Source organism: Homalodisca vitripennis, chromosome 5, assembly GCF_021130785.1.
Source record: "Homalodisca vitripennis isolate AUS2020 chromosome 5, UT_GWSS_2.1, whole genome shotgun sequence".
Classification (NCBI taxonomy): domain Eukaryota; kingdom Metazoa; phylum Arthropoda; class Insecta; order Hemiptera; family Cicadellidae; genus Homalodisca; species Homalodisca vitripennis.
In genome coordinates, this window is record NC_060211.1 from 182,646,903 (window position 1) to 182,661,244 (window position 14,342).

Consider the following 14,342-nt stretch of genomic DNA (forward strand, 5'->3'; position numbering starts at 1 on the left):
AAGAAGTAAGAACAATATAAAAATACGTACTAGTCTATGCATAAGAATCCTGTTCCAGACCTCTCCTCCCTCAACTATAAGGATAAAGCCCATTCTAGACTAGATATCGTGTCAAGAGCGCTAGCATTAAAATATTGTCCACTGACCTAAATTAAACCACATTATTCACAGTTGAAATTCAATTTTATGTGTCGAAAAGAAACTTACTTGACGCAATAAAAAAATATGAACCACACAGGAACGTACAACAATATATCTCTTTCATAGACTAATTAAAAATTATGTACTAAAATATGTTAACTGCTTCCACAATAACAAAAATATAGGCTACCTATAAAATCTTCAACAAATGACAATTTAAAGAAATTCTAACTTGAAGTAGTACAATTCTTAAATAATTTAATAAAATACTATAACTATAACTATAACCAAGGAACAAAAAAGGAAAATATAATTTTAATTTGACATCATAAAAGTTACTCAAAGCCAATACCACACTAATTTTGTAGGTGGAGCCAAATTTCCGAGGATACATATATTAGATAATTAATTCTTGTAGTTGTACATTACAAACATTTTCTCCTTATCCCAGTTCCTCTAAATATAGTGAGTAATCATTCATAAACAACGATGGAAACTTTCAGATTTTGAACTTGACATTGTAGTGATGATACATCCGATAGTTGAATATTGATAGGCACGCTGCATTGGCCGTTATGTTCAATGAATGTGCAATACATATTATTATACTATATACGTTTATAAGAAATTGCACCCTTTATGAAAATACGAATCATAAGTACAGGTATTTAACCTGCCTTGTCAGCAAAGTAATTCAACTACATATTTTAGTTCGTAATTAATTTAATTCTATCTTAAAGTTGCATCTTTTTGTATCACTTTTTAGTATATTTTTAGTTTATTTTTCTGGTACCACCTTACAAAATTGTGTGATATTTATTGACTTTTGAGTAACTTTCATTTTGTAAAATTAAAATTGTGTTTTACTTTTTAGTTCATCGATTTGAGTAAAATATTGGAGTCGGTTTATTTTTATTTTTAAAATTGAATTTTTTTATAATTTTTAGTTACTAATGTTGTGTATTTTCTAATGTAATTAGGAATACAGATGAAGATGTTCAGGGATGATAAACACAACATTTGATAGCTTCATTTAGTGATATGTTATTTTGTAGGAGAACATGCCCATTCTCAACGGGGCGTTAATTTAATCAAGGTTAAGAACCTTGACTGCGCATAACGTAGCTATGGGTTGATTCAACGTGAATATTGAGTTTAGCTCCAGTTCACCTTCCTCTTAGTGCAGCGTCTGGAATCTGAAGCTGTCACAGACTTGACTCCTGGAATCTGGAGTCATGTTCAAAAATTCAAAAGATCCAAAAAAAGTCAGCAACGTAGAAGCTCAAAAAGAACTCTTACAAGTATATAATGTATTAATTCTTGTTTTCAAAATACTTTTTTCTTTTTGTAAATTATAATTTACAAATACTATTTAAATATAAATTGTACAGAATTAGTTTTAGAAATCTATGTTACATTACTACTTTATTTTATTTATTTCAATTGCCCTAAATATTTGTTTAGGCCATTAATTTAAACATAGTTTCCGAATTATCATGTGTATTATAGTGATTTAAGATAAACTTTAAGATACTCTTCAGCATTGAAAGTAATTAATTCTGGCGTTCTTTATTACTGTTTAATTATTTCCTTCAAACGTAGAAGTGATTAAATAATACAAACATGCAAGGTGTATAGTGGAATTTGTAAATAAAGTAAACATAAATTATTTCATAGTGGCATTTATTTTACAGGCTAAATTGTATTAGCCTTATCACTTTATTATTAAGTAGTATTTATATTATTAGTTAATAAATTATATAATAAATAATTATTAAATAATAAATTACTTATTTATACATAGATATTTGTACTCATGCGAACACAACAATAACTTATGAATGAGTTGATAAATAAGGTGCTGGAGAGATGAAATCATGTTTAGTAGTCGTAGAACCTAGAACAATTAACAATAATATTATTAACATTAACAATATTTACATTTAGATTAACGTTATTAATTAACATTTGAATTAAGAGTAAACTATGGTATTAATAGTTATTAAGAGTAAAAATAAGAGAATTAGAGAGTAAACAAACAATTACACCCCTGTTTAATAACAAATATCTAATGAGTATTTAGTATTTTTGTAAAACGAATATTTACTTTGTTGAAAATGAGTATTTATTCTTATAAACGGTCGGCCATAAAAATGTACAATATCAAATTAACCTAATTAGATATAAAATTATTCTTGATTAAGTTATTAAAGTATTATTTCAGATATGTTTTAATTTAACTATATTTATTTGCCATCTGCGTTTGAAATAATACATTGCTTGGCGCTACAACATTTTGAAGAGGAGCGGCAAAACTGAACGAATGTTTTTATGTGCAAATGGTATTAAATAATGGATGATAATAGATTTTTTATTCAGGTGGCCGATAAGGAAGTAGAACATAATTTGCAAAAATATGTTCGGAACACAAAGAACGCCAAAAACTCAATGGGATAATATATATAACAAAAGAGTCCTTACGACTCTCAAAGGGTTGCAACACGATTTCTTAAACGATTGCAACGATTTTTATCTTTCAATTGGATGGTTGATCGGAATAAAGGCTACCAGCTCTAGAGCAGAAGTTGTTGCTCGGAGATGGAAAAGTAAAATTTAACCGGAAAACAAGCGTGCTAGAGACACTTAGTACCCAGAGTATTTTTACGAAATTCATCCAAGCCTTACTTTAGAATTTGTTGTTAAGAGCTGCAGTGGCGGCCATGTTGATTTTAGCACCACAAGAACAATGATGGCTCATGAAGCTTAACTGCCTTATTGATACTCGTGCAAGTATGGGGAATTTCATTTTAAAGATATGATAAATACGCGACCACCCGCTTTTGTACTTTCACATTTTTAATAGTTATTCAAAAACATTCTCAAACATATTTGTTTTTCATGATTTAAATATTAAAAAAGTATACAAAAATTTTGGATATGTATTAATAAGATCAACTTCCATGACTTTCCGATCAAAAAAACGCCGCAAAAGTGCATGAAGTGTAAAATTGTTCTTATGGGGGAAAAGTCGTTTTACTACAGCCTTTACATTTATTTTCAAAAATTCATGCAGCCTTCTTTCTCTGACTAAAATGTACTTGGTACACTCACGCTCCATTGCCGGGTTTGGCGAAGGCCCCGCTGTTGGATTGGGCCTGACTTTGGCTGTTGCTGATACTGGCGGAGAAGGGCCCCAAGCCGAGGTTTGAAGAGTGACTTTGCGACTGCGACTGGGCCTGCGCCTGCGCCTGGGCCTGGCTGAGGCCTCCGCCCCCGTGGCTACCCGTGTTGGCGTTGGTGTTGGCGGAGGATGATGCTGAGCTGCCTGCTCCGCTGCCACCCCTGTTGGGTCGGTACCCATCGTACCCTCCATACCCTCCTCCGTACCTCTGGTTCTTCCCCTTGCGCTGAGCTACGTTTAGGCCCCCTAGCTCACCTAGCGATGCTGACCGTTCCTCCCCTGGTTGACAGAAATATCATATTATAGAAACAAGAATTTTCAGACACCAAAAAAGTCCAATCCTTAAAATTAACGCTCAATAAACTTAGCAAAGGTCAAACAACTTCCCATGTAAAGGTTGATGAAAAGTAAAGTAATTTATACCTTGTAAACAGTGGAAGAAAAATGAATTTAAACAATCATAACACAGTAGGTTGGGAGTGCCGATGGCCGAGCGGTCTAAGGCGTTGGACTTTGAGTCTGAGTTAAAGATAACGTAGGTACGAATCGTGTCTGTGACCCTTGCGCTTTTTATCAGTACCATCGACCTTGTACTGTATCGACTCTCCCCCTTATTCTGTTTGATAAGATCCTAGCACAGGCCAGTGGCTCATGAGGACGGACAGAGTAAGGCTTAAAAGGGGATCGGCTTCTCCTTTTTAATAATGAAAAAGGTGTATTTTATTTAGTAATAGTTAAGTTAATTCCTGAAATTCAAATAAAGTTCATGAATGAAAAACAAATTACATGTTATCACGAAATAGATATGTGAATAACTATTTTACCAGAAATGGCGTGGTCATAGTATGGAACTTGATGTCGAGGATTTTACAGTGAATCTTCAAGGACCTCTAACAAGACGAAGGATATATAGTCAAATTAGATAATAAGTATCTGTGTCTTAGTGTGAAACTAGAACAATGTCCCTCAGCTATTGAACAACACAAACATTGTATATGGCAGTCGAAAATACTTATGTTAATGAAATGATTTTGAGTCTTCGGAAACTATGATTTTATGAGACATTGCCCTCAACTTCACAACGATATTCAAAATACACGATTTTGCGGCTGATATTTTACAACGGTACTTTCAAATAAAATGCCCTTTAAACTCAAAGTTCCGGCTAAGATTTTGAAAGGGTCACGTCTACGAATAAGCACGTAATAAATTTAAAAAAGAAATTGAGGAGGTCAAAATGAGAGGGTATCAGAAGGGTTAAAAATCTGAAACGTTAATTAATGATTTTCTAAAACGTTTCTTAGCTTGATACATTTAAAATGAACCGTCATTCTCGTAAATAACTGTTAAATATGTGTTAGGTAACCATATACAGACCCTAAAATTTACAACTTTCTGTCTATATAATAGTGATACAACTAATATTTATTTACATGACGGTCAATTATAAGTGTGTTGAGCTAAAAATATTTAATTTTTAAATAATTATTGTTTTATATTCTTTAACCCTATCGATGCTTTACTTTTTTGACCTTCGCCAAAACTAGCGATTATCAATTTCGAGCATAATTTTGTGTGCTTATTACACGTGCAGTATTACACGTATCATAGAAAATCTGAACACATAATACATTTACAAAATAATAAAGTATGTTAACTACTACGTCCACATAAACATCTAAAATTTTAGAATAAATTATTGATTTAAAGAATAAAACTGTCAAACGGTAAAAGTGGATTTATAAATGTAGTTTTGAAAAAATATTTTAATTTGATACTTTATTTAAAGTTGTGTTGCTAGTGGTGGTTTATTTTAAAAGGTAATTGAATAACGATAGCAAGTGTACACAATTATGTATTTTTTAGATAATTACCAGAATCATATGAATCAAAATAAATTTTAAAGTAACTATATTTGGTTGGCACTTTATAAATTGCATGTAATTTTTGCTACTAAGATAAAAGTTGCTATAGAAAATGTATGATTTATAAAAATTTCAATAAACATCAACGGTCCTAAAACGAATCCCTGTGGTGGCACTAAGTTCAGGTTACTTACTCTGTGGCAGAGGGGTGGCTAATACCGCTGCGACCGCCCCCAGAACGAGAAGACCTACACAAGTACACATCTTGTTGTGTTATCCTCTCCTTGCCGCCCCCACCTTATATATCCTGCTCCTCCAGGAAACCCAGGACAAGGTTGAGTGCAAGGAGAAACAGTACTGAGACCGATCTGCCATCTTCCTTGGCTAATTGGTCCCGATACCGTGGAGCGGAGGTCGCAAAAAGCGTTAACAATCGGATACTACTCACTTCCCGAGTGGAAGAGGAAACGTCTGGGCTTTGTTTGGGTTGGGAGTCACTCATGCCGCAAGTCTGGGACATTATCAATGGTCAGTTTTTGATGGTGTCATTGGATTTATTCAAATTACGGTTTTGCAGCAATACAATCTGAGTGGAAGAAAGACAAGTTCTTGATTCAACACTAAAACACGTTTTTTTTCGACTAGTCTTATGCGAGCAAATGTGATCTAAGTACTATATAATTAGATTTTGTGCCTGTAAAATAATGCATACTATTCAAAAGGTGAATAATAAAAGTACTGTTGCATTTTTGTATCCTACCAAAAACAATGACTTAAATCCAGAAAATCTACACTTAACTAAAAAGTGAAAGAGGCGTTGTTAAATATATTACATTTAAAACAGTTAGTGTAATACCAAACATGTCACAGTTGAGAGGTATCAGTTGTTTGTTGCTCTTGGCTTGTGCAAGACTATCTTTAGAGTGGTCGTGTTCGCTTATGCGTTGACGGATTTTGTTGAAATAAGTACCATGGGAATTTTTATAAAAAATTTTAAAATAGTTGGTATCTTTTGAAATTGTTACAACATATGTAAAACAGCTGATGTAAGTAATAAGACAAAAAGTTTGTTGGTCCCGGCTTGTGCAAGCGTACCTTTAAAATGGTCTTGTTCGTTTATACGTTGACGGATTTCGTTGAAATAAGTACCATTGGAATCTGTATAAAAAGTTTTAAAATAGTTGGTATCTTGTGAAATTGTTACAACGTATGTAAAACAGCTGATGTAAGTAAAAAGACAAAAAGTTTGTTGCTCCCGGCTTGTGCAAGCGTACTTTTAAAGTGGTCTTGTTTGTTTATACTTTGACGGATTTCGTTGAAACAAGTACAGTTGGAATTGTAATGAAATCGGTCAATTGGTAATAACTGGTGTACATTTTTTACAACAATAAGGGTTTTTTATTTTATTTTTTTTAATTTTAATAGACGCTACTCCTCTTCAAATTTATGTGCCAAATTTAATTTTCTTAGCTTAAATAGTTCTATAGAATAGATTGTAGTTTTATTAATTTTGTTATAAAAAATACAAAATGGCGGCCTGCGGCTAAACGAAACTTTTTTCGATCTATATTTATAGGAAATGTTTTGCTTGAAATGAAGAATAATATCACCCACAGAAGTTTGTGATACCCTTTTGAGAACACTCTGTACAACATATATAATTTGATTGAATTTCAATAATAATGACAAAAATACTTGCTCTAATGGTACTCAACCCCGGATCTCTCATTTGCCGGGTGAGCATGCTACCAATAGTGGTATAGTTGACACCCCTACGTTTTGTCGTTCTATTATTTTGAACTTTGCCGTACACACATACAGTTTTAGATCTAAAGTTACATACAATCAGAAGATCGAATATGACAGAACAACTTTTACCATGCACTTTTAATGATTTTATACCTGAAGACTAGATAGTTCAAAGTACTAGGTGCCAAAACACAAACTTTATAGGAGCAATAAAAACCACACCAATTCTTAAAATCTGCAAATATATTTTACAGTATGCAACTCCTGTTTTAAGTATGCAATCAGTTAGATAGTTATATAAACCTATTTTATTTCATAGCTTAACAAAAAACATTATGCATTGGGCCGAAAGATATAAGTCCAACATGTTAGTCAAAGTTAACAGAACTTAGTGCTATGAAACATTTTACTTATCAAACAACTTAGTTGCTGGGACAATTTAGTAGGAAAGGTCACGTAGGTCTCTTATCACTGCTAGACCTCTTGGACTTACATCGTATATAAACTAAACAATTTGGTTCCCCCCTACGAAGGTTCTGCAAGTTCATGGAACGTCTTAGACTCCATAAGTACTCTGTGAAATCGTCCCTTTTCTGTCTGGAATATTTCTTAATTTTTAACAGTTGAATTTTGAGCCGGCTTGAATAAACGTTTGATATTGTGTTTTTTCACACTCTGCCTATTTTATCAGTATTTTCTTGGATTTGAAAAAGATATCAGGTATAAAATATAGAATAAAGAAAGTAAAATTTAATTTTAAAAATATGTCAGCATGTAATAAAGAGAACGTAACTGGCTGTACTTCGGCCAACTTTGATACAGCTTTGCCAAACTTCATTCACTTTTAAAACCTGATATGTATTACTGAATCTGCCAGTTTTGGTTTAATATCAATTGCCGGGATGAAGACGGCTCTCCACAGGGATATTTTTATGTGCACTTTTGTACAAATAGGTCGTACTAAGGTTTTATCCAGGTGTATTAAGCACAAATTTTAAATAAAAAGGAGGAAAATAAATTAAACAAAGAATACAGCTTTATAATATCAAAAAGCAGTAATAAAGAAACTACATTTATCGCTGATTGGTTAAGCCAATCACCGCACAGGTTTCATTTACCTTTACAGGTAGATGTGCATTACCGTGTTTGCCAGTTTCGATTTAAAGTCCATTGGCTGATATTGGATACTCCCCAAAAATACATAAAGATTTCAATTCTGTTAGGAATGTTTTGGAACAATATGATACGGAAAACCTATATAATAGTCCATCAACTTACTAAGTCTAAGAAAAAAGATCCTGTATTTAATTTTGTTAAATAGAAAAGAATACTGTTTACTAAAATATAAGAAATTTACGGCTTGAAAAGCAATTAATTTTGCATAAAATAATTTAGTTATCAGACGTATCATTGAATTGGAATTATTATAGTCGAATAAAACTTAATTTGAATACTATTTATAATATAAAGGTTTTGAGTATTTTATATTGAGAGAGGCGCACAATTAACCAAACTACTAACTTGACTTCTATTTAAAGTTAAATAAAAATACAAAATAATCCTCCAATGCACAATTTGGTTATGTATGTTCAATAATACTTAATATGTTGAAAAATACAAATTATAAGATATATAGCACAAAATGAAAAAAGAAAATTGTAAACAATTAATTTTAATACTGATTGTTAAATGATGTAGTGATTAAGTTGTATCAATTCTATCTCTGCATTAAAAATAAAGTTAAATATATTTTTGGTCAATGTTCTCAGTTAATGATAAGATATCTTTGTTTTATAACTTTTTATCTATATATATAAAAATGAATGTTTGTATGTTTGTCCTTTATGGAATCGTGAACTATTGGACCGATCATGATGAAAATTTGTACGTATATGTTATTTTTCCTCGGAGAAGGTTTATAAGCTATGCCCATCCCTTTCCCGATTCAGGATTCCGTCCCCACAGAAATACCCATAAGAGAAATGCATTGCAGCAAACATATGTTAACGTCTTTTCAAATTTTTAATCAGCTGTTCTTTGTAAACATATAATTACACTTATAGTTTTTAAAGCATAGAGTAAGCTTAAGAGAAACGACAAATTTTGTTGTTAAACTGTTTCTGCAATCACTGTTTAAACATAGGACTTTACTATCCAGATAATACAATTCAAATTTGACGTAAAAATTCACCTTTAACTGCAATATTTATTTAATATAAAACCATGCTCATACTTGATCAGAAGAGCAATGCAGATATCATAATTACTATCTTACGTTGGCTACAAATATAAAGAATGTTATAAAATCAACCTTAGTTGTTTTTTTTGACAGAAGTATGGTTCTCAAAACTCCGTGTGTACATATTCTCTCGATCGAGACAACAAAGCAAGCTCAATCGTGGCATCGGAGATATAACTAATTTAATCTAAAATTTATTATAGTAAAAAAAAAATTTACTAAGTAATATAAGGACTTCGGTTCTTAAGATTTTGCGTGCGAAGCCCGTGGGTAACAGCTAGATAGAGGCAGGAATATGGTAAGTATACCTTCATAATACGCCCAAGAGGCTCACGATGGAACGACTATCAATTATCTCAGCAATGTTTAGAATGTGATAGAAAAAGAATAAGTGAATATAGTGTACTGTTTTCAACGGGAAATTGCGTGCGAAGCCGCGGGCAACTTTTTGCAAAAAATTATTGAAATGCGCAGCAAAGCGCGCCGGGCCCGCTAGTTGTTTATATAAATAAAGTTCATTACAATTGAAGCTACGAAATTGAAAAAAGTGGACACAGTGACGCGGGTTGGCTAGAGGCGAGAGCAGGTTATTACCCCACCCCTCCTGTACTTTAATTATTTAAAAATTGACATTTGCTAGGCGATAGCGAAGGCTATCATTTACCGGAATGAATAAATTCCATTTCTGTCAGTCTGCCTGTCTGGACGAGATCTCGAGAAGTAACTAACACAAGGATTTAAATGTACCACGAAGTTTCCCGTCTATTTAGTAAATATATCACTTTATTTCTCCATACGCGTTCTATTATGATGCAAGCCCATCCTGAGATTTGGCTGAGAATCACTGAAGCCTCGGTAGTCAGAAAAAACTGTCAGACGGGAGGATATACATCTTTTTCTCTATAACTTTCTGTATCTCTGTCCGTGGGACATCTCAAGAATGACATGAGCTACAGACCTCAGAGAGAATGAAATTTTGTACACAACCTCAGCGGAGCCTGTACACTTTGCTTGCTATACTATTACCTTGTATGTATAGTAAGTTTGTCAAATTAATTTATACAATTACGTATTTTTTTACGAAAAGTATTTTTTTCACAAGCTTCAGACTAGAGGTTTGTCTCAGCCAACTCTTACTGTCATAATATTTACCTTTTTATTATTTATTATATAATATATATTAATAACGATTGAAAAAATTTAAAAAAGTATTTATTACAATAAGGACTTATTGATTTTTTTTTAATTCAAAAGAAGATAGTATGTGTAATATATTTTGACAATAAATATTTTTGTAACCCTTAAGTAATGAAGGACGTACAATTAGATTTGTAACAGTCCAGAAGATTTCTGATTGTAATATATCAAGTGCCTGGCATGACACTATCTCCAACTCAAGTGCTGTGCCTGCAGCAGCCTGTACATGACGGGCTGTGGGTTTGTGGAAGTGATACACATCATACTTTGGAGTTTCCCAACTCAAGTCTGCGGTAAACAATTGTTTCATAGTACTTTTTAGTTTTTCATAATTAGGATGAAAGTGGTTGCTTGATGTACTCTATCTAGTTTTTACAAGCTATACGAAGCCAATCGAGTTTGAAAATACGATATTAAACACCAAAAGACAGTTTTACTCTGTGTGGCGAAGAACTGATTTTGTCACAGGAAACAAAACTAGAACTTTGTAGGCTTTATTTTATTTATATTACATCATAACAACTTAATACAGTCATAATGTCAAGTTTACGTATAAAAAGCAGATAATGTTTGGCCTACTTGAACTGAAATAATTACAAAATTTGATGTATAGTATACAAAAAACTTACATTGTGCATCAGATGATTTTGTATATCCTTTTTTTTAACAAACAAGAACGTAGCCAGGAAAACATTTAGGGGGTCAAAATTTGTAAAAAAAACAACGATTTATATTGTATATCAAAAAAATAATGCAGACGTACAAGGAATCTGCAATCACGTGCTGGAGTTATATAGATGGGACTACAATACATGTGGAACTTTCTAAAATGTTTTATTGCACAAGTATGACCAAAATATGTGCCTTAAGAGGCACATAAATTTAGGTCTGAGGACCTTCTACACCGTGCACACACATCAAAAGCAAATCCAAAGTAATCGCACCCTTACTATATCACATAAATTTTGGATTTCGCTCTCCAGTAAGAGTTAAAAAGGTAATCCCTGAGAATTTATTTTTCAAATAATAACATGAGTTTATTTTTTAATTAGGGAGAATTTTCCCTAAGTAATCTAATTTTGTCTGCATTTCGAGTGTTTATGGATCTACTTCAGTCACGATCCATTGAAGCCTCCAAGTTTGTACTCTTTTTAAAATTAGAGTTTAGAGTTTACAAATAGAAGTTAGTAAATTTATCAAAGTACTTGTCTTAAAAAATATAGATCAAGAAGAAATATTAATAAGTGTCTTTAATAGATTTAATACGATAACGCTATTAAATTATTTTAATCAAATACGGGCAAATCCAAATATTTTTATACAAGAGCTTCGTACAAAACTTATATAAGGAAGCAAGCATTTTGACATTAAAAATAATGAATTTTTTATAGATTTGTTCAATATAAATTTTTGCAAAGTGAAAAATATAGGATTTTTCTCCATGCATAATTTTTTACAACTTGAACCATAGGGGTAACATCCTTATATCGTCTCAATTATCATTTTCCCCCAAGTGTAATGTGAGGGATTGTTGACCACATCTCTATAAAAATGTAAACTTTAAAATTAATTGAATTCGGAAAAAAAAATATTTCATTTATGTATAATTTGACTTGTAAGCTTTTAAGGCAGATAATTTAAATACACATTTAATTTTATGTACTGTTTAATTTGTATTGAACTGATATTATTTTATACATTTCTATAATCCTTAGATTTTTTAAACCCTTTAAACTGTGACAAAAAACTGGTATTTTCAAATATAACTCTTGCAATAAACTGAAATATTACAATTTAAATCGAACGTCCTTCCCTTCAGTACCATGGTAAATGCCATCAACTTAATTTTCAGAATATGAAAAGACTAAAATTTTTATTTTAGGTTATAGCTCATATGTTGTAAAATGTATGTATGCTGGAACTCGACAGCTTACGTATTCATTTTACAGCTCAGGACAAAACATTTTATTGTGACCATAAATAAGTATAAGTAAAAAAAATGTTCTACTTATGCTCAGAGTAAGTTATAGTTAATTAAAAAATATAACACAGCAATAACATGTAAGAGACTTTACAAAAATTATACATTTCCTGTTACCCCTCTGGATATTAAGTACTGGATTTTTTAAGGGTCATTTTTATACATATCTGTAATCTATAAATATAATATTTTTACTTTAAAACGATTTAAAAATATGATTTTTTGTATGTTTTAGAAAGTGTTGTTTACAGTCTTATTAGTACGTTTTTATTTGCTAGATGTTACATTCCTAGTGTTTTATACATGAGGTATGTGAGGTAGGAATCTCTTCAGTAGCACATGCTAAACTAAGATATAATTTCAATTCATATGATCCTTATAATGAACCCATACAATTACTATAAAAAATTAAAGATGTCTTTATTATATAGGTGAAGTAGGATTTAAATTTCTCTATTCTATTTAACCTCTGTCAATGATTTGTTAAGTAATCTTCACTAACAAAGTTCCTAGATGGTCATTAAATTCAGGCCATTGTCCCTTGGATCCAAACTTGTTTGTTATGTATGAATCCTAGGTTAACACATAAGCAATCAAATATCCAAGTTAAATTTTGGACAGAATCCATGAATACGATATATTCGCTTGACATTGACTTCAAACCTAAGGCGTCGCCACAGTTATCATAGTGTTGTAGAATCAAGTCTTGATTTTGGAAGGTCAAGATGCAAGGTTTTGTAGCATACTTCAGTGTAACTACAATAAAAATGTCATAAGTTCTAAATAGAAACATTTTGTTTGGCCATAAATCAGTAAAGGAAAATAAAATTATGAAGATGTTTCATTTACAGAATTGTAAATCTTGAGGCAGTGTTGTGGATTTTAAATTTTCTATCTAGCGTCTAATGACGATTTCCCACCACATTTAACATTCGTATAGAAGAAGCTTTATAACGGAAGGTATAAAGTATTTCCCCCAAAACACATAATCTTCTAATGTTTATGTATGTTTATGGTCGTTTGCACTATAAAGTAAAGTAAAAATGTTTTATTTTACCAAAACGCGGTGTTAGGGCTAAGAAGCCCTCTCTAAAACGTAATGTGGGGACAAAGATGACTTCCGAACCACCACCAACGCCCGAGCCGGCGGGCTGCTTGCAAGAATATGATTGCTAGCGGTCACCCATCCAAGCAGCAGCCAAGCTCGACATTGCTGATGATCCGGTTATCTTGCGATATATATACCCTTTCTCACTCCAGGATAGGTAAATAAGCCATTGATGAAAAATATTTTGTTTAACTTAGATTGAGGGTCTCATTATTAACTTGTAAACAGTGAAAATTATTAAATTTCATTTTCCATGGGTTAAATTTCTTGGCGTCAAGCTTACATAAATATTAAAAGTCTAAAATGTGACATTTCATTGAAAATTATAGACAAAGTATGACTAGGAATTTACACCACACTAGGGTTTCACTAGTCTCGTAGCAGGCTTTGCTAAGGCAAAATTGTAAAATTTGAAATCTTTAGATCATTTCATTCTCGAGATGTCCTGCGGACAACCGTCCGTAATACAGATGCATACGGACAATCATACAGTGAATAAAACTTTACATTCCCCCCATAGACAAAAGAATTGTGACAGCCTACTCAGTGATTTCCTTCAATGACGCTCAGCCAGGTTCCATAGTTGGACATGCACTATAAAACTCATTCTTGCCAATATAATTTCATGTTTTTCTTCTCATTTGGTTTTATGCAAAGTTTAAAGTCTACAGGCGAAACCTTTTTTGATATATCTTGCCACATAATACATTTACATTGTTGTCCATTAGGTTAGGCTTCAGAGAAGTTTTCAAATAATAATTATGAATCATTTGACCAACAACAGTGTCACATTCTGGTGAGCTAGGAGGGTACTATAACGCAAGAATGCACTTAAATAAAATCTTATCACCTAATTTTATCATTGACTATCCACTCTAATA

General features: G+C 32.1%; 1 protein-coding gene across 1 annotated transcript; it reads right to left on the minus strand.

Moving 5' to 3' along the window:
- Positions 1-1,806: 1,806 nt before the first annotated feature.
- LOC124363972 (dachshund homolog 1-like) lies at positions 1,807-5,558 on the minus strand. Its single transcript, XM_046819242.1, has 3 exons — positions 5,382-5,558; positions 3,253-3,601; positions 1,807-2,038 (listed from the first exon to the last, which is right to left on the minus strand). The coding sequence occupies exons 1-3, from the start codon at positions 5,449-5,451 to the stop codon at positions 2,023-2,025; spliced, it is 435 nt and encodes a 144-aa protein (XP_046675198.1). The 5' UTR covers positions 5,452-5,558; the 3' UTR covers positions 1,807-2,022.
- Positions 5,559-14,342: the final 8,784 nt, after the last annotated feature.